The sequence below is a fragment of the Melanerpes formicivorus genome, unplaced genomic scaffold (genome assembly GCF_026170545.1).
Source record: "Melanerpes formicivorus ecotype bairdi unplaced genomic scaffold, bMelFor1.0.p_v2 SCAF_7, whole genome shotgun sequence".
NCBI lineage: Eukaryota > Metazoa > Chordata > Aves > Piciformes > Picidae > Melanerpes > Melanerpes formicivorus.
Window position 1 is genome coordinate 9,239,365 of NW_027142359.1, and position 18,614 is coordinate 9,257,978.

The 18,614-nt window shown below is 39.7% G+C and overlaps 1 protein-coding gene across 5 annotated transcripts in view; it reads left to right on the plus strand.

Moving 5' to 3' along the window:
• The window catches only part of PTPRC (protein tyrosine phosphatase receptor type C), a 68,265-nt gene extending 60,205 nt beyond the window's left edge, over positions 1–8,060 (plus strand). For all 5 annotated transcript variants that reach the window (XM_068140909.1, XM_068140910.1, XM_068140911.1 and 2 more), the window contains 8 exons: positions 573–722; positions 1,764–1,854; positions 2,291–2,424; positions 3,692–3,826; positions 4,117–4,239; positions 5,128–5,303; positions 5,965–6,100; positions 6,860–8,060. In XM_068140909.1, coding sequence (XP_067997010.1) covers positions 573–722; positions 1,764–1,854; positions 2,291–2,424; positions 3,692–3,826; positions 4,117–4,239; positions 5,128–5,303; positions 5,965–6,100; positions 6,860–7,132 — 1,218 coding nt within the window. In that variant the 3' untranslated portion in view covers positions 7,133–8,060. The remainder of the gene's footprint in view (positions 1–572; positions 723–1,763; positions 1,855–2,290; positions 2,425–3,691; positions 3,827–4,116; positions 4,240–5,127; positions 5,304–5,964; positions 6,101–6,859) is intronic.
• The last annotated feature ends 10,554 nt before the right edge of the window (positions 8,061–18,614 follow it).

An 18,614-nucleotide genomic window follows, 5' to 3' on the forward strand; every position in this document is an offset into this window, starting at 1 on the left:
TGGACATTAGAAGCTCTTTATCATGAGGGTGGTGAAATACTGGAACAGGTTTCCTAGAGAGGTAGGAGATGCCCCATTCCTGGAGACATTAAAGGTCAAACTTGCTGGGGCCCTGAGCAACCTTATCTAGTTAATGAAGTCCCTGCTTACCACAGAGAGGATGTGAAAGGGTCCCTTCCAACCCAATGTATTCTATGATTCTATAACTCTGAAAAATATTAACAGAGAGAAAAACTTCCAAATCAGTTTTTCACTTTGAGAAATGTCAACTCTTTACCTTTAGGCTTTTAGAAAAGAAGCCAAGCAGAACATTTTAGATTTTATAATCCAGTTTTCGGTATATGGTTCATAAATACAGAGTTGAGTTTGCATAGACAAGCTTGATTTTCTAATTCTAATATATATATATTTAATATTAATTCTTAATTTTATTAACACTAATAATATAATGGGAGTATGTGTTTTCTTCTAATGGTTTTTAAGAAGTGATATGTTTTATACATTTTTTTGATTTTTTTTTTTTTCTCTCTTTACTAACTTCTTTTTCAACCCCTTAAAATGGGAAACATCAGTCACAGTATATCCTTATCCACCAAGCACTTGTGGAATACAATCAGTATGGAGAAACAGAGGTCAGTCTCTCAGAACTGCATTCTTATCTTAAAAATCTGAAAAGAAAAGACCCACCAAGTGATCCTTCCCTGCTGGAGGCAGAGTTTCAGGTAAGTAAGCACTGCATTCTAGTGCCCATACCTCCCACTTACACTAGAAAGGGCCTTGCGTAATAGTGATGAGATAGAGATACTGTACATGATAGATGACTTCTGTGTTAGTTTATTTCTCTGGCACAGAAACAGTTTGTTTACCGTCAAGAAAAGAATCTGAGGATTAATGGGATTCTATTCCTGCTTTGATATTGTTAAGATATTTTAAGAAAATATTTTTAACAAAGGCTGAGTCACCAAGCCTGGATGTGTTTAAAGGTCATTTGGATGTGGTGCTTGGGTGAACCTTGTAGAGTAGGGTTCTGGGTTGGACTTGGTGATCCTGAGTGTCTTTTCCAACCCGAATATTTCGGTGATTCTGTGAAAGAACCATTACTTGTGTCTGTGCCCATGATTTCCTGTGCCATTGTTCATGGTATAGCAAGCATTTTAAAACACAGTCTGGATATGACCAAAGTTCAATGAATTAAAGTCACAAGTGAGGTGCTGGAAAGTGAAGAATGAGTGTGGGTGTCCAGAGGTGACAATGTGTCATGGGCTGAGTTTTAGCCTGCTGCTATTCATACCACCCTGCCTCATGCCATCTTCAAATTGAAGTGCTGGTTGGAGCAAAGTCTTAGGGGGCTTGAAGTTCAGATTGTAACGAGAGGCTTCTGGTTCTGATTCTCATTATGGGTTATGGATATTTGCTTTCTTCTGCTGAGATTGCAGCAGGACAGGGAGGGATGGAGCTCCCTGGCTTGGGTTTTTAGCTTGCTTGCTTCTCTGCTTTCTGCTGTGCTTTTTTCCCGCTTGCAAATAGGCCGAGATATTGTGCATTTGCATTCTCATTGTCTGGTTTTGCTCAGGAAACCCGTATCTATCTCGCCTTTTTTTTTTTTTTGACTCAACCAGGAGTCTCTTTGTGAGTTGTTTTTCCCCTCGGTTCTATGCTGGGGGAGGCAGACAGGTTAACCCACTGTTTTGATTTAAACCATTACACAATGACCCCAGGAAACATTTTAACCAAGCATAACAGCAAACATCTTCTTTCCTCAGAGATTACCTTCCTATAAGGGGTGGCGGACACAGAACACGGGGAATCGTGAGGAAAATAAAAGCAAAAATAGGAATACCAACATAATTCCATGTAAGGATTTGTTCATAAACCTTCCCTTGTTTAATTTGTTATCTTCTGTAAGAAAACCTTACTGAGACGTATTTGACTGATTGGTTTTCTCAACACTGTAATATTTGAAAATTTTCACAGTTATACTACAACTTTGATCATCAAAATTTACTTTTTTTCCTACTTCTTGCTGCAGTGATAAGATGAACCTTTTTCTGTTGCTTGATCCTACACTGTGCAATCTTGAATAAACAGAGAAACACTTCTTGTATGTCTTTAAAAAACTTGAATTATTGGGAGTCTTTGCTTCAAATGGAGTTCCTTTGTTCTGCAGTCTGTTGTGAAAGGACTGGCCTTTTCCTCTTTGTGTTTTCTTCTGCACATATGCGGACAGCTCTGCTCTAGTGCAGTGCCTAAGTGGTAGTGTAGTGTGATGGTGACACTTTGTCTCATGCAGATGACTTTAACCGAGTGCCAATCAGGCAGGAAGATGAATGCAGTAAGGAGGGTGAACATGATTCAGATAATTCCTCGGATGAGGAGAGTGACTGTGAAGAATCAAGCAGATACATCAATGCCTCCTTCATAATTGTATGTATTTAGAGTTTTCACTCTTAAGTATGCCACAAGCTTTCAGCTAAACCTCTGTTCTAGTTTGAGCTCTTATTCTTCTATTGGCTTCGCAAACTGAATAGAATTTACCTGAACAGGGGAAAAAGGTCTAACAGTCTATTGCCAAATCTGTTTATAGCTCTAATCATCAAAATCTACTTTTGTTCTACTTCTTGCTGCGGCAGTAATAAGATGGATCTTTTTCCGTTACATGATCCTACACACACTGTGCAATTCTCAGATAAACAGAGTAACACTTTTTTCATGAGTTTTATGTTTTAAACCATTAGCTTTCAGACCGTCTTCATGGTAATATGTACTTCTTTTGGTGGACATCTGCCTACAATTTGATCCCTATTAATATGGTGAGGGATGTTTTAGGACATTGGGTAGTAATAGGGGGAATGGATCCAAGTTAGAGGAGGGGAGATTTAGATTAGACATTGAGAAGTTCTTCACTATAAGGATGGTGAGACACTGGATCAGGTTGCCCAAAAAGGCAGTGGAAGCTCTATCCCTGGAAATTTTTAAGGCCAGTCTGGATGTGGCTCTGGGCAACCTGATCTAGTGGAAGGTGTCCCTGCCCATGGCAGTGAGGTTGGAACTAGATGATCCTTGAGGTCCCTTCCAACCCTGACAATTCTGTGATTCTGTAATTATTCCACTGTTAGAGAAATGTGAGTATATTTATTGACATATACAAAACCCTACTAATGAAAATTGGAGCCACCAGTTTCTTGGTATCATTTATGCCTCCAAAAGGAGTCAAGCACTTATTGGTCACTAATGAAGTAATTGATTTTATCAGAGTTTACTAGCTAAACTCATCCAAATTCTTTAAAGTGCTGCAGAGTTAAGATATCCATTCAGAGTAAACATTTTTTTACTTTAGTGTAGCTCAATATACTCTAACTGCTGCACCAAGTTTGTGTGGTACATACTCAATTTTCATAGTGGTCAAGCTAAACACCTATGTAGAATTAAACACTTTAGCCCTTAAAAATATGCTTTGCAGTAAAGGGCAGATATGAGGCACTACAGCATGCAAGTACCTTGTTGTCAGTCTGCAACTGACTGTTGTTAGGAGGACTGAGTTTAATGCCACAAGCAGGTTTTCCCTGTAAACAGAAGTGTTTGTTAGTTTATTTTTCTGGCTCTTTAAATGACAATGAGTTCTGTTGCTTGGCAATGACAATAATTTTGAATTATTTTAAGAAAAAAAAAAAATTAAAATTTTATTTTATAGGGTTACTGGGGTCCAAAAGCCATGATTGCCACACAGGGACCACTGCAGGAGACTATCTCTGACTTCTGGCAAATGGTCTTCCAAAGAAAAGTTAAAGTCATCGTTATGCTGACAGAGCTGAAAGAAGGAGAGCAGGTATTAAGGATCTTCTGTCTGCAAAGGAAACACTACACTGCATTCTCTCATTCCCTTCTTCCACTTAAGCCTGTTTTATAGGATGAGGAAATTGGGATTCACATTTAATTTGTTCTATTATTTACCTTATTAATTTGCTTTTGAAGGAATTTTTGAGGGGAAGAGTGTATGATGCTGCATTTTAAAATACTATGACACTCCTGCTACATTAAAGTCAATAGATTATGTGGAAGATAAAATAAAAGGAGATTTGAATGGTAAGCACTGACCTGTACTTTAATCCATTTTAGGAACTCTGTGCACAGTACTGGGGAGAAGAAAAACAAACATATGATGACATAGAAGTCCAAATGACAGATGCCAGCTGTTGTCCTGGCTATACCATACGTGCGTTTGACCTTACACATCTGAAGGTAAAGGTTTCTTTGCAGATTCCAAGAGGAAGTTTTACATTTGTTTCTCTGTCTTAAACTTAGCCTAAAGAAAGAGAAAGAACAGGTTCCCCTGCACTTATCATTTGCTCTAAGAAACTGAAATATTTTTATTTTTCAGATTAGTCAGTCATGATAAATGCTATAAATGAGCTCAAATTTCTCATTTGGTGAATTGCTGAGATGGTGGTAGTGGAGTCTCAGGAGATCAGCTAGGGTTTTTTTCTACCTCACCTTCATGAGGTAGAACTCACATCAACGTGCGGTTCCTCAGGAATGCAAATTTTCTTTTGTAAATGTGCTGGGTTGAAATTGCCCCCAAAATTAAATTGCCAGACTAGCTCAGTGGAAGCAAATGCAGCTCTATTTACAAGCAAAGCTACTATCTAGAAATATGAAACACAATTAATATGTACAAAATATACAATACTGACATGTATTTGCAATTCATAAACAACACAAGAACCCCCCTGGACAAAACCAGGGGGTTACCAACAGCTTCCCCCTGTCTGCCTCCTTCCCCACCCGTATACTAGGGAAAAAAGAGAGGAGAAAAGCAGAGAGTAGCTTGTTAGTACTTATCCACAGCAAGAAAGCAACCAAGGTCAGCAACAGCCAGCAGAAGCAACCAGCTAGTATCTGATGGAGTGACAAAGCCAAAAAGAGAGCAAAAAGTTAGTTTACTTTATCATTATTTTCCCTTTACATCCAATGGTAATTTATTTTCATTCTATCACTTTCTACTCAATCTGTGGAAAATTTCCTAGGCATTAGGCTGAAACTGCCACAGTAAATCAGCTGCAAAAGATGCACTGTGTGAATCTTTATTTTAACCACAACACTGACAACATCTTCACTGCTGTTTTTCAGATGAAAGAAACACAGAAGGTGTATCAGTATCAGTATCACAAGTGGAGTGCCTTGGATGTTCCAGAAAACCCCAAAGATTTAGTCAGCATGATTCTTCACCTCAAACAAAGAGTGCCAGCCAGAGCAGCCACTGAGGACAAGAGCAACCGCAGTGTCCCCCTTGTTGTCCACTGTCGGTGGGTCTAAATTCAGCACATATATTAATCTAGTTCTGTGGTTTAGGGATGCATAGCAACAACAATTTTGAGAAGCCTACAATTTCCCCACAAGCCTTTTCATGTGTCTGGAGACTCAGCTGTCCCTGGAAGATTTGAATGACTTAAAGTGTTCCCATTTTGGTTGTAGCGATGAAAAGTGAGCACACTGCTCTCTCACAAGCGTAAGCAGTAGGGTAGGTAGGCAGAACTACCTGATCTTGCCTGGTATGGATATTTTGAGAGGAAATGCTAAGTCAGAGTGCTCTTGTAGCATACTGCTAATGAGGATTCAGCAAAGATTTAGTTCATATCTAGCTCCAGTACATAAGCCTACTTTTAAAGACCATTTCCAGGAATAGCCTTGCATACCATCTAAAAGAGAAGGACAATCCAGTTAACAGTAGTTGAAACTGGAAGTCTGAAGCTTCTAATTTCTCTCTTACCCCTTAAGTGGCCCCTAGGTAAATTGTCCTGTATGTCTCTTACAGATATTTTTAATTGTAACAACTTCAGCCCAGTAAAAAATGTTTTGGAAATTTAGTTCATTATGTAGGTCTTGAAATAAATCATAAACATTTAGTCAGAGGACTTGCTGATTTTATGTTTTCATTTTCCATGTATGTTTTGCTTCATCTTCTAGTGATGGATCACAGCAGACTGGTGTGTTCTGTGCTTTAATGACCCTCTTGGAAAGTGCAGAGATAGAAGAAGTAATAGATGTTTTCCAAGTGGTAAAAGCTCTTCGTCGCTCCAGGCTGGGAGTGGTCTCTACCTATGTAAGTAAATCATACCAATTGCCATAACAAAAAAGAGATTACTTATCATGGTCACTAATACCTTTGTAATTTTATGCACCAATTCTGCATAGGGAAAATTAACTTCAATCAGCACATTCACAGTCACTGACCACTACTTGGAAATTGGCTATTACTGATAAGAGTCAAGGAGTCTGTGAGCTGTCCAGAGCTGCAATGCTGTAATGCCTTTGTTGGAAAGGTGCACACTATAAAATTACCAATAGCATAAATTGATGCTTCTGCAGTCGTGTCAGGGATCTATGTGCACAGTGCCCCTTAACTTCTCCATTTCACAGCCTATCAGCCATTGTTTTATTGAAAGTCCTCCAGATGAATTGTGTCTCTGTAGCATACTCTGTGCATTTACTGACAAACTGGACCTCGGTGTCATTGATATGAGGCAAGTTGTTAGATTACTTTCCTAGACTTCTTACAATGCATGTTGTATACAACTTAGGTACTCTAAAAACCCTAATTTTGGTACTTTGTGAACCAAAATGATACTGAATGACACCTTCAAATGTCTGCTGCAGGCAGTTACAGAGACATTACATACACATGAAACCAGAATCAACTATAGAAACAACAATCTGTACACTAGAAGCTGGAAGCTGCTTCATCTGCAGCATGTTCAATTTCATGTTCCATTTCTAATAGTTAAGAAAACAGAGAAGGAATGGGTGTATTCCTAAGCTCCAGGCATCCCATTTATACTAACTTCCCCTCTTTTTATTTAAGGAACAGTACCAGTTTCTGTATGACACCATTGCCAGTACCTACCCTGCACAGAATGGACAGATAAAGAAGAACAGCGAGCAGAAAGATAAGGTTGAATTTTGCAGTGAAGTAGAAAAACCAGATCAGGAAACTGATTTGATCACTATTGATCTTACCCCATCAACACCAGAGGAAAAGGAGCCTTCTGAAGGATGTGATGAATCCAAAGCTGCAGACAGCGCTAAGGGAACAGAAAGCTCCTCAAATGGCCCCACAGCTCCAGTTCTAACTTAGAGGCCATACTGAAAAGCAAACAAATAAATAAACCCCAGTGCTTTTACATGTGCAAAATAGCTTAAACAAAATAAGAAGCAGCAGATTTCATCTTCTTTCCACCTTTTTTTTTTTTTTTTTAACTGTTTACTGTTGTATCAGTTTTTTAAAGGTACAGATTTAAAGGAATACTTGAAACTTGGAGAGAGTGACAAAGAACTGTGAAAATTCAATCATTGTGTAGATTTGCATTTAATAATTCTTCAGAAACCTTTTCACTATTATTAATGTTTTTTTTTTTTTTTCTTTAAAAAATATGTACAGGTTAATACTATGCTGAAGAGTAGAACTTATTTTTTTTAATTATTATTTCTGGGACAAGGAAAAAAGCAGCTCAGAACAAAATTAGTGTGTGGAAAAACCATGTCTGTCTTCAAAACCATTAACAAGTAAATTCATCTGTAAGCATTTCAGGGATGCTGACCAGCACTGCTTTGATAATATTCTCTGGAACTTGCAGAACGTTGATGTCAAACAGTTTGACGAGGTTATCATTTGACAATTCCAAGGAATTCAGACTTAGAATCTCTATGTCCTTCCCCTGTCACCGTGGACTGCAAATGTTTGCATTTTTCTCAGTTGCCTCAAGGTGTCCTTGTTGCTTCACACATGGTAGTGTGAGAGTTCAATGTTAGACTCAAAGAAGAGTTTGGAGATTGGTGTTTGAACGATTGTGACAATCCTGATAGAAAACACATTGTTTACTCTCAAAGCTGGAACCGCTGTGCGCTTGGACATCTATTTCATATGCTTAGTGTTATTTAAAGAGATTGCTTCCATGATTGCATCTGACCTGCTTCCAGAGCTGGAAAATACATGTTTTTCCTCTAAAACTTGTAGATTTTAACACATAGAGGATTAAATTTTTTTTTATATATATTTTTGTTTTCATTGTGAGATTTTGTATGTTACAGTTGCCATCTTTTTACAATTTCTTTAGCCTACCAATTTTAGAACAAATAAATAAGATAACTAAATGTGACAAAGTGGAAATGATTTTATTCTGTTGAACTGATAATTTTCTCCTAAATGCATGAAATCTTCTGCCATCCCACCCATGGATGGAGTTTACAAATTTCCATAGGAAAACACACTGTTTAGTTCTTACCCTCTACATGTGAACCCAGGTAAGTGTCATAATTCTCCTGTTACAGAGGAACAAAACTTCATATTTAATTTTGATTGAAGTCATTACAGAACAGTCATTCAACAGCTCCCGCGCTCCTACTTTAGCATGTTCCTAATCCCTCTTCACAGAAAATAACTGAAAATACTTAGAGAGCCATGTACAGTCACATTTTGTTGAATCATTAATTTTGCTGTTGCAAAATTTCATTCACAATTATCAGGTCAGAACAGTGTGTGCTCCCAGGCAGTCTTGCTTGAACAAGTGGCAGCAAAGAGTCACAGAGGCAGTGGAATTCCCCTTGACTGTCAGCTGAACTGCCTTTTAAGTGAAGAACCTTTTCAGATGGTGAACTAACAAAGCTACGGGAGTCACTTGTGGAGAAAAAGTAATGAAACTAAATGTGAAGATACTCTAAAATTATCGTAGGCCCAAAGCTGCTGGCTGTTTTTAGAGGAAAGTGTCAAGATTGTAAATCTGACATAATTTTGAAGATCAAAATGATTGAGAGTCTTGGATGAAGATCAATCCTCTGATGCTTATTGAGGGGCAGAGAACAATTAATTTCCTCATTGTCTTCTAAGATTTGGCCACTGTAAATCCCCTCTATCTAGTTCAGGTAATATAATAAAGAGGTCAAAGCAGCTACCTCTTTGAAGAGTGTGGAAATGGGGACTAGTTACACTTTTAAGAATAACTGATAAGGTTTTCCGAATGAAAAACTAGGCCTACATTTTCATTTTGTGTAACTCTGAGGGGACTTACACACTTAATTCCTTGAAAAATGTGCCTTCTAGAGGGTTTGGGTTTGCTCAAAATATTTTCCAGAAGGACTTCAATGTGCTTTTGATGGGGCTTGCTTTCTTTTTCTAAAAAAATTATTTCTTTTTAAATCCATGCAAGGTTAACACTTGATTTGTGCACATGTTGTAAAGGAAATGTCCTGAACTAGGTGAAATTCTGCCTTATGCATGTCTTCATTATGAGCCTGATTAGAGAGACAGAGCCTTAGCTTAGAACTGCCTTCATATGCCTAGTGTAAAACACTTTTGGACTAGAGTTCCTTTTTGGTCACAAGGGGATAAACTGAGCTCTTGGCTTTTAATTACTTTCAAATTAAATAAGAGTTTGTACAATCAAATCTCATTAATTCCCAGTGTGACAACTGAAGGAGCCTGTCTTAACACAGCTGAGAGGTTCTGATTGCTTTTAGGAACTCATTTTGTATGTACCAGGCATGGTTCTTTGCTTTTGGAATTGTCACTTGAATCTCAAATATCTACAAGGTGGTGGCACAGAGCTTGGAAATCATTGTGCTGGATGCTCCATAGTAATTTGGTGATTCACTTCTAGGCTTAATTTTATGTCTCCCAGGAAGACAGGGAAGCATATGTTAGGTGAGGCATGAAGCCCCAGCTAATAACATCTGCTAGGAAATTGCTCTGGCTTTGTTAGGTCAAAAACAACATTGTAATAGTGTGGAGACTTGGCATAGCCTAAAAGCTGAGGAACACATTGCAAAGTGATGCAATGTGTGTGCAATGTGCAAAATGATGCAAAATGTTTATCTCCTCATGAAGACCTAAACTACACAAAAATTGCTACCTCCTGCTTCAAGCTAAGAGCTTGAAAGTGTTTTATAACCTGAAGTCCAGAATAAAAATAAGCAACATATCAGTTGGGAGAGGACTTTGAGCAACACACAAGGGCAATCAAGGGCTTATATGACCCAAGAGAGTGGATTTCTCCCACATTTTGCTGGGTAGAAGCAGACAGAAAAAGGAGACATGAAAAGGTGGCGGTGCTGTGTTAGCAGCGTCTGGTGTGGGAAGAATGGGCTAGAAGAAGGATCATAGTTTCCACAAGATTCTGCTTGATCATGTAACTGCAGTGAGGAATGGACTGTGTTTGCTTTTCTTTATGTTTGTAGGTTTCTTGTGTTCTGTAGTGAATGAGGTAGTTACATTAATCTCTTTCTGAGAGACTGTACTTTATGAATATCAACCACGTGGTGATTCTTGGGATAAGTGTTATGCAACACAAGAATCAGTATCACAGTATCACAGTGTAACTAAGGTTGGAAGAGACCTCGAGGATCATCGAGTCCAACCTATGAACACAGACCTCATGACTAGACCATGGCACCAAGTGCCATGTCCAATCTCCTCTTGAACACCTCCAGGGAGGTGCAGTGAGCTGTGGTGGCCAGGGATGTCAGTCAAGATGTTTACTTTCCCACACCCCCGTTTCCACTGCTGTGTTTGGGCTCTTGTGGGATACATTTGTGCCTGCCCCTTTTCCCACCCATGCATACAACTGGTGTCCAAGAACTCACCCTCTCTACTTCTGAGAGAATCCAACGGAGACCCATATGGTTGATTAAGGGACTTGAACATCTGCCCTATGAAGAGAGACTGAGAGCCCTGGGTTGTCTAGTCTTGAGAAGACTGAGAGGGGATCTCATCAATGTCTGTAAATATCTGAGGGGTGGGTGTCAGGTGGAGAGGGCCAAGCTCTTTTCGGTGGTGTGTGATAAGAAGACAAGAAACAACAGGTTCAAGCTTGAACATAGAAGATTTCACCTCAACATGAGGAGAAACTTCTTTACAGTGAGGGTGATGGAGCACTGGAACAGGCTGCCCAGAGAGGTTGTGGAGTTTTCTTTTCTGGAGACTTTCAAAACCCACCTGGATGCATGCCTGTGCAGACTACCCAAAGTGATCCTGTTTTGGCAGGGGGGGTTGGACTCAATGATCTCTTGGGGGCCCTTCCAACCTCTAATGATACTGTGATACTGTGAGCAGGATGATGCTGTCAGAGCTCCCAGCCTGCAGCAGCAGTGAGCTCACTCCCTGATGGGGAAGGGAGAAATTTCTTTCCCTCGCTCTGAACTGATCTTCTGGGAAGGACATAGTGACCACAAGCAGGAGCCTGAGGGGCTGGATCAGGCCTGGCATGTCCCCACCTGCCCCTGCTCCTGCCCCACCTCTCACTTCTGTGGTTGGGACATTGCCTGAAGAGTTGTAGTTGCTGAAGGAGTGAAGAAAGCAGGAGGGGATTCAAGCCTTGCTGCAGAACAGGAAAGCTAAGCAAAGTCTTGTGAGAGGCAGAAGCAGAGCTGGAGACCATGACACATGGCAGTGTTGAAGCTAAGAGCTACAGAGGGCAGTAAAATACATTACGAGCAGTTTATTTATGTGAGATGGCAAGGACAGTAAGGGAGAACAGTGGCTCAAGACAGGTGTCTTATTAGGCTGGGAATAATATCCTTTATTTACCATTCCTCAGAAAAACTTTCCAGTAGCAATGCTTATCTCTTCAGCAAGGCATCTTGCTTTTGTAAAGGCCCAGGCTGTTTGACATTGGACATTCTCCAGACTGCCTTCAGAGGAGTATCAGGAATTCCCCTCTAGGACTCTACACAGCTGTACCACAGCTATTTTTTTTTCCACACATAAAGCAACTGTTTGCCAAGAACCAGCATGCTTTTAGACTAGTGAAAACCAAAATAGAAGAAAAGGAAAGTTTCAGTTACAGAGCACAGCATGCTTCCGTATGCATCAGCTGTACTTCAGAAAAGATGTAACTCTTCTGAAGATGAACAGAATCCAATAATTTTAAAGATACAGCAATGCATAAATAGGACTTTTTACAAAAGCTTTTTAAGTCAGTCTTTCCTTTCAATGCTGTTGAAAGGCAGATGTCAGCTACAAAAGGACTATGCAAGTTTATTCTAAAAGATCTCCTTTCTAGAGACAAAATCTTGATTATTTAGGAAGGATACCTAGTGCAAGTTACTGTAAAATAATGGTCTCATTTTAACTGTATTGAAACCCAGAGTTTTATTAAATAGCTGTGTCTTCAGGATTATCACCATCAGCAATGCATAATGCTACTGAATTATCATAAACATTTTTCAGATGAGCAGGCAGGTAACTACAGCTGGGTTGTTTTGTTGACTTCCACAGCTGCACACCACCATGCAGTTATAAGTGTCACTGTATAAAATAGAGGAAAACTAAAAAGAACTTTAATTTGAAGAAATTCCAGTACTCAGCATCAAATTTTTGGTCTCGGAGATGTAATTTTATGGCTGCCTGACCTTGCCTGGCATTTAGCTTGCTAGCATCAATACTCCATGTATGGAGTCCTTGGTGTGGACCTGGTGTCTTTTCAGAGCTTACCCACCAGGCTGTGCTGAAACTCTTCAAATGCCTCTTGCTCTGCTCAATGCCTCCTGCAATGCATTCCGCTTGCTCCATTTCAGTGCTGTGGAGCCATTTGAGGTAATGAAGATGACACTTGTTTATACAGCACTGCAGAGATTGTGTCTATCCAAGACCAAGAGTGCCTGTGTGCGTCATTCATAGCTGTAAGTGTGAGATTACATTCCCAACCAAAAATCGATGAGTTGTTGCCTTGGCAGCTGCTTGGCTTTGAAAAGGAAAATAGAAGAAACACAGATGATGTGGTGGCCCTCTGTTAACTTCTTTGTGGGACCATGCAGCAGTGAGAAGGTATTGGATTGGGTAGCTGAAGGGCTTTATAAGAGTGGTTTTAAAAGAAGAACTGCAAAAAATAAACTGCAGATGAGGTAGAGGAGACTGTGTGCATGCAGAGTGCTCCTATTGTCAAGACTAAATTGGTGTTGGCATCAGTGGCTACTAAAAAAGTGATTTGTCAGCTCCCCTGGTGTTGCAATAGAAGGCAATGTGCATGTCATTCATCTGCAGAGAAAAATCCCGAGAAAATTACAACAGAAAGTTACCACTGGAAGCTGGAATTTGTGCTAAATGCAGACAGTTGGAGAGGAAAGTCCATTAAAAAAAAAAAAAAAAAAAAAAGAAAGTAATAATGAAGACTTTTCATCCCATTTTTCCAATGCTAATATGTCATTTTCAGAATAACAATATCTTGTTCTAAGTTTAGCACTGTATTTCCTTTTACTCCTGTTCTGAAATATTTAGATATATTATTTTTAATATATCATTATGCCATTGAAACCACTTCAAGACTAGAACAGTTCAGTATCATTAAGTGTTTCCTTTTTGCCATGCTGCTTTCTTAATATAATTTCTATTCAGCAACAAAATGAAATTCTGACTTCATGTATTGATTTAGCATAAATAAAATTCCCACAGAACAGGAATTCAATTTCTTAAATGGCATTAATAAATTATTCCATTAAGAGCTTTGTCTCCTTACAAGACAGTGAAACGTTTCCACTAGCAGGTAATGCCTTGCTCTGCTCCAGTCACAGTAGAAAGATGTTTTTGGTGACTGTGCAGGGTGGACAAGGCTCACAGCTCCCTTCTGCCCAGCAGACAGCCCTACTGTCTTCTCCACAGGCCAAGTAGTTGAACCCTGTGTCTTTTTCTTGTGTAGCTTTTGCTTCAGTCCCAAGTGGCAGCCTGTTCCTATGTGGATATTCATACCAACTTTCTAGGTTTTCTCCTTATTTGGGAGATTCAGCATTTCATCAACTCGAAGATCTACCTGTTTTCTGCAACAGTCTTGCTCTCCCATCCCAGTCCCTTTCCTCACCATTCTGGGTGACAGGAAGCAGCAAGAGCCCTGGCTGCTTTGTCAGAGAAGTGGAGCCCTCCTCAAGAGTGAGGAAATGCACTCAGAGAAGACGCAGTCCCACAGTGCCCAGACAAGGTGAGCACAGCAGATCTGGTGACAGTAACCATGATTAGACAGCAGCCCACTGCACATCAGGCAAGTACAAAGTGATGGAGCAGGTCTGAGGCCCAGGAGTCATGGTGGTGAGTCTGTCTCAACCATGAACACGGCCAGGTGCAGGCAGACCTACACTCTGAGTCCAGGACCTTAATGCCTCTTGTTTCCTGTCTGATGCCACAGCACATGTTTTTCGTATGTCTTCTTTTCTCGTGGTCTTGGTTTCCACAGTGGAGCTGCTGGTGATGTAAAGTGCCCATGCCACCTGGCAAGACATTGTGGAGGTTGAATATATGTCATTGGCACTTATTTGAGCCAGTGACATGCTGGCCAATAACAGAATCATGGAATTAACCAGGTTGGAAAAGACTTTTGAGATCACCAAGTCCAGCCTCATGAAGACCTCATACCTGGTTGGTAAGGTAGGAGACCTCAGCAGCTGAGTTTTTGTATTATGAGGCAGAATTCCATGGGCTCTACTTTATTGTTTCTGAAGACTGCTGGTGTTTTAGGTCTTTTATGTTTAGATTATATGAAAATTGACCCTTACATAATCAATGCCACAAGCTGAGTGTCAATTGACTATTTGGACTGAAACTGGAAATTTTGTTAATTAAAAGTGTTAGTTTATAATGGTCTGTGTAGATTTTAGCATTGAGTCAAATATAACGAGGTAAGAGAAAAGCAGGTTAGATCAGTTCATTGACTTACAGATAGGATGTTCATGTATATTTTCATTCAAGGCCCGTTTCTGCTCTGCAAGCTACATCTGCATCTTCTGCATCCTAAGTGAATCCTCTTGTCACCTGATTAGCTGAGGGTTTATTCTGAAATTTTATCTTAGACAAGATAGGAAAGAAACAGCCAAAGCCAGGTATCTTGTTCTCAACATTTCCATCTTGCAAGAACAACTTTCTGACAGTGGTTTGTCAAAATCACAGGTTCAAGCTTGCTGATTTTGCATTCCAAATTCAGTACTCCTTCAAGTCATGAACTGTGCGCTGCTGCACAGAAATAGACAAGCAACACATCTCATTTTCTTGCCCCTTGTAGAAGGACAAATGTGTAAAATGGCTGGATAATTACTGTTGTTTTCTGAGAGATCTGTCTCTCTATTTTTATAAATGAGAGAATTGGGATTTATTTATTTGTTTGTTTCCCCCCAAAAAGGAAGAAAACTCTCCTTGTCCCAGTAATGTATGTATCCAAGCAGCACTGCAGCTCATGACAGGCTACAGTACAAAGAGATGCTTAAGTTTTGGTTACAGTAATTTTTTTCATCTTAGTCACTTTAAGCTTTAAAGACCTTGAATCCCAGGCCACAGTTCTAATCTAATACATAGATGGCTGCATGATTATGAGGTTGGTGTGTGAAATGGTGGTCTCAGTTTTATTCACAGGTGGGAAGGGTCAGTTTTGGTGTTAGGGCAATGGCAGCGCTCTGCCATTAACTGCTTGCCGTTGGTGTAATTGGATCAAATGAGTGTGGATTGGTTTCATCAAGCCCATTTACAAGCTTTTGCATACTTGTAAATGTTTTATTTGAGGGATACATCACATAGTTTTCCTGTATGATACTCTTCATAGTGAGGAGCTTTGTTAAGTCAAAACAGCTTGAAGCCAGAGGTAGAACTAGCTTCATGACAGGATGCTTCTAGTAAGAGGCACAGTTGGAGGAGTAAGGCAGCTTGAACTGATATGGCCCACACTCATATGCTCTTTTTATAAGAAATGCTCAGGAGTCATCAAACAGATGTTGTTCATCAGCCATTTCAATCTCTTTTCTCTTTTCTCTTCCAGAGTGTTTGGATGGAGCAGGTGGTCTATTTTTTTTTTTTTCCCCTTACATTTATGGGGTCTTCTTTTGCTGCAGTTCCTTTCTGCATTGCATTTGTTTTAATTGCATGTAGTACTCTATTAACTTAACTTCAAGCTTTTGCTTGTAGCCAAGAATGTAAATAAACCAAGAGTTTGTTTAGTTTGATTCCTGGTGCTGCGATATTTTTTTTTCATCCAACTGTCATTATGAATTAGTCGTTTCTTTGCTCAAAACCATCAAGTACAACAGCATCCAAGGTAAATACTTCAGTAAATCAAGTTTGATAAATGATATAGTTCAAGTTTTAAAAATCTAAGATAAATAGGAAGGAAAGAATATTTTTATAAGGTTTATTCAGGTTGCCTTGGCAAGAGATTGATCTACAGTAGACATCCCAGCCAGTACTTTCCCCTGCAACCTGACACTCTTGGCTGAGAGACATCACAAACACAAGCGAGTGACCATGTGATGGTAACTGCTCTGAACAGCTACAACTGTGTGTGGAAGGCTCCTCTGAAGTGGCTCACAGGCAGAAATCACATAGAAAGGGCTGTTAGAAGGTAGCATGAGTAACCCAGCCCAGAAACTAGAACAGGATATGCCTGCACGGCAGGGAAGTGGGCTGTATGCAAGAAATAACTGCAGGTGTCTGGCTGTTCTCTTGGACTTCTAAACTGGAAAGGGCACATCAGATTCAGTGAGGAAGAATTAATTATCCTTTTTTTAGACAATTATACAATTTTATAGCAGCATGCAAGGGAAAATTGCTGCACACACTAAACATTTCTATGGCAAATAAAATTGTGTAATTGGAAAGAAGATGTTCACTCCCTTTGCTCTTTCATGCTGGTTCTGTACTTGTCCTGTAAAACTGAAGCATGTGTATTTTGTAAGGCTGCCCTCTGATCCTCAAAAGATCAAGGCAGCTTCCTCATAGAGGACTGAACAGTGTAGGGCCAGCAGCAAATATCTGAGCATCCATTGTTTATCAATGACTGAATAAAACAGAAGGTTATACTAAGGAAGAAAAGATCAAATTAAAGTATGTCAGAGTTCAGCACTGGAAAGGAGAGCTCTGGAAACTGCAGATGACTTTTTCTGTCCAAAGAGGGGATGCTGCAAAATGAAGCGTGTCATCTTAGTCCTCTGTTAAAGAGCATTTTTGATGACGTTAACCAGGCTTTGGAAGACAGCTGTTAGGAAGTACAGTTCAAGAAACTGTGCTGCCCCAAGGCCTTGGAGCAGCCTTTTTCACTTTTATGTCTTGGCTAATGAATAGGCTGCCCTTTGGCATCTGTTATATAAGCCAAGAGCTTTTTAAGGCCAGTGCATTTCACATTCTCTTGAAAAACAAAATTTTTGACCCAGTAGGATAATATGTAAGCAATTCCCTGAGTTATAGCCTTCCCTGACTTTTTCTAGTTTGGGTTTGTGCTCACAACACATGTTTTGTGCACAGGGAAAGCAGTTCCATGGACTGACTGCTTTTGCAATGCTACTTTAAAGTGTCCAGTGATGTCAATACAATCATACCATTCTTCTGAGCCAGGACTCTGTCCTATATGAACTGAAATTAGTGGGATTATTTCCTATGATTTTGCTTTGCAGTAAGATGGGGCTTCAGTAAGAAAAGCAAGTATGAACAGAATACATTTTCCTTTTTTCCCTTGTTCTTCATTACCAGAGATATTGATGCTCACAAATACTTTCACTGCACAGAAATTTTCTCTCCTGTAATAAGCTCTTTCTTCTCTCCCAAAACAAGGGAAAAAAGAGAGGTCATCTACATAAAAATGTGCATTTGGCATACTGCTGTGCCTTGCAACAATTCAGTTCTTGGATTCTGGACTCAATATTTAACTTTCACATTCTGTTTCTTTAAGGAAAAAAAGATACAAATAATAATCTGTTGAAGTTTTACCTGGAACCCTCTGTTAAACTGGTCCTCAGCCAACAGAAATCTAAGAATATACTTTCCTTCTAATTTGGCTCTGTGATAAGATCCCTGCCAGCAGCATATAGTGAAGAAACTGTGTGGTTAGCTTTGATTCCTTGGCAATCAGGCACACAATTTGAACAGCAAGTGGGAAATTCCTACTGACCTGTTTTTCAGAAGTTTACACTTGTTTCTTTTTCAATGCTCTATTCCTCTGCCTCTGTTTTTTCTCAGGTTTTCTTTTCATTTCAGGGCTTTGGTGTGGGTTGGTTTGTTTGTTTGTGGGGTTTGTGTGTCTATGCGTGCAAAAGATTAAAGCGGCAAGAGGAAGCATGAGTTTTCTCTTCAAAGTGGCCTCTATTATACCAAGATTCAGTCCAGTAAATTAAAAATTGGCACATCATAAAAAATAATCCTGAAACCCATCATCACAGATACCACTTCTGCTACCTCATGGCTTATTTTTGGATAGGGCCAATTACATGAGCATAGTTGGAGGACACACAAGTACCTGTTACAGTGTCAGAGTTAAGCAACAGGGAAGTGTAATTAAATGTGCTGTTCTGGTGGGCTTGAAACTTATTTGCAATCAAGCAAACCATTGAGCTTTACAGCAGATTTGGCACTCTCCCCTCAGAAGAGGTCCAGTCCTGGGACTGCAGCCATGTTTCTCTGGCACTCCTGACTGAGGTGCATTGCCAGAGACATGTGTGAGAGAATATGCAGGGTCTGCTGCACCAAACCTTGCCTTGGCCAGGCTTGGTCTCTCAACTTTATTAGCACTAAATTTCACCAACGTTTACCCCCAAATTAAAAAACTAACAAGAATGTATTACTAAGGCAAACAGACTTTGCTTTTTCTGCATAAATAAAGTGGAAT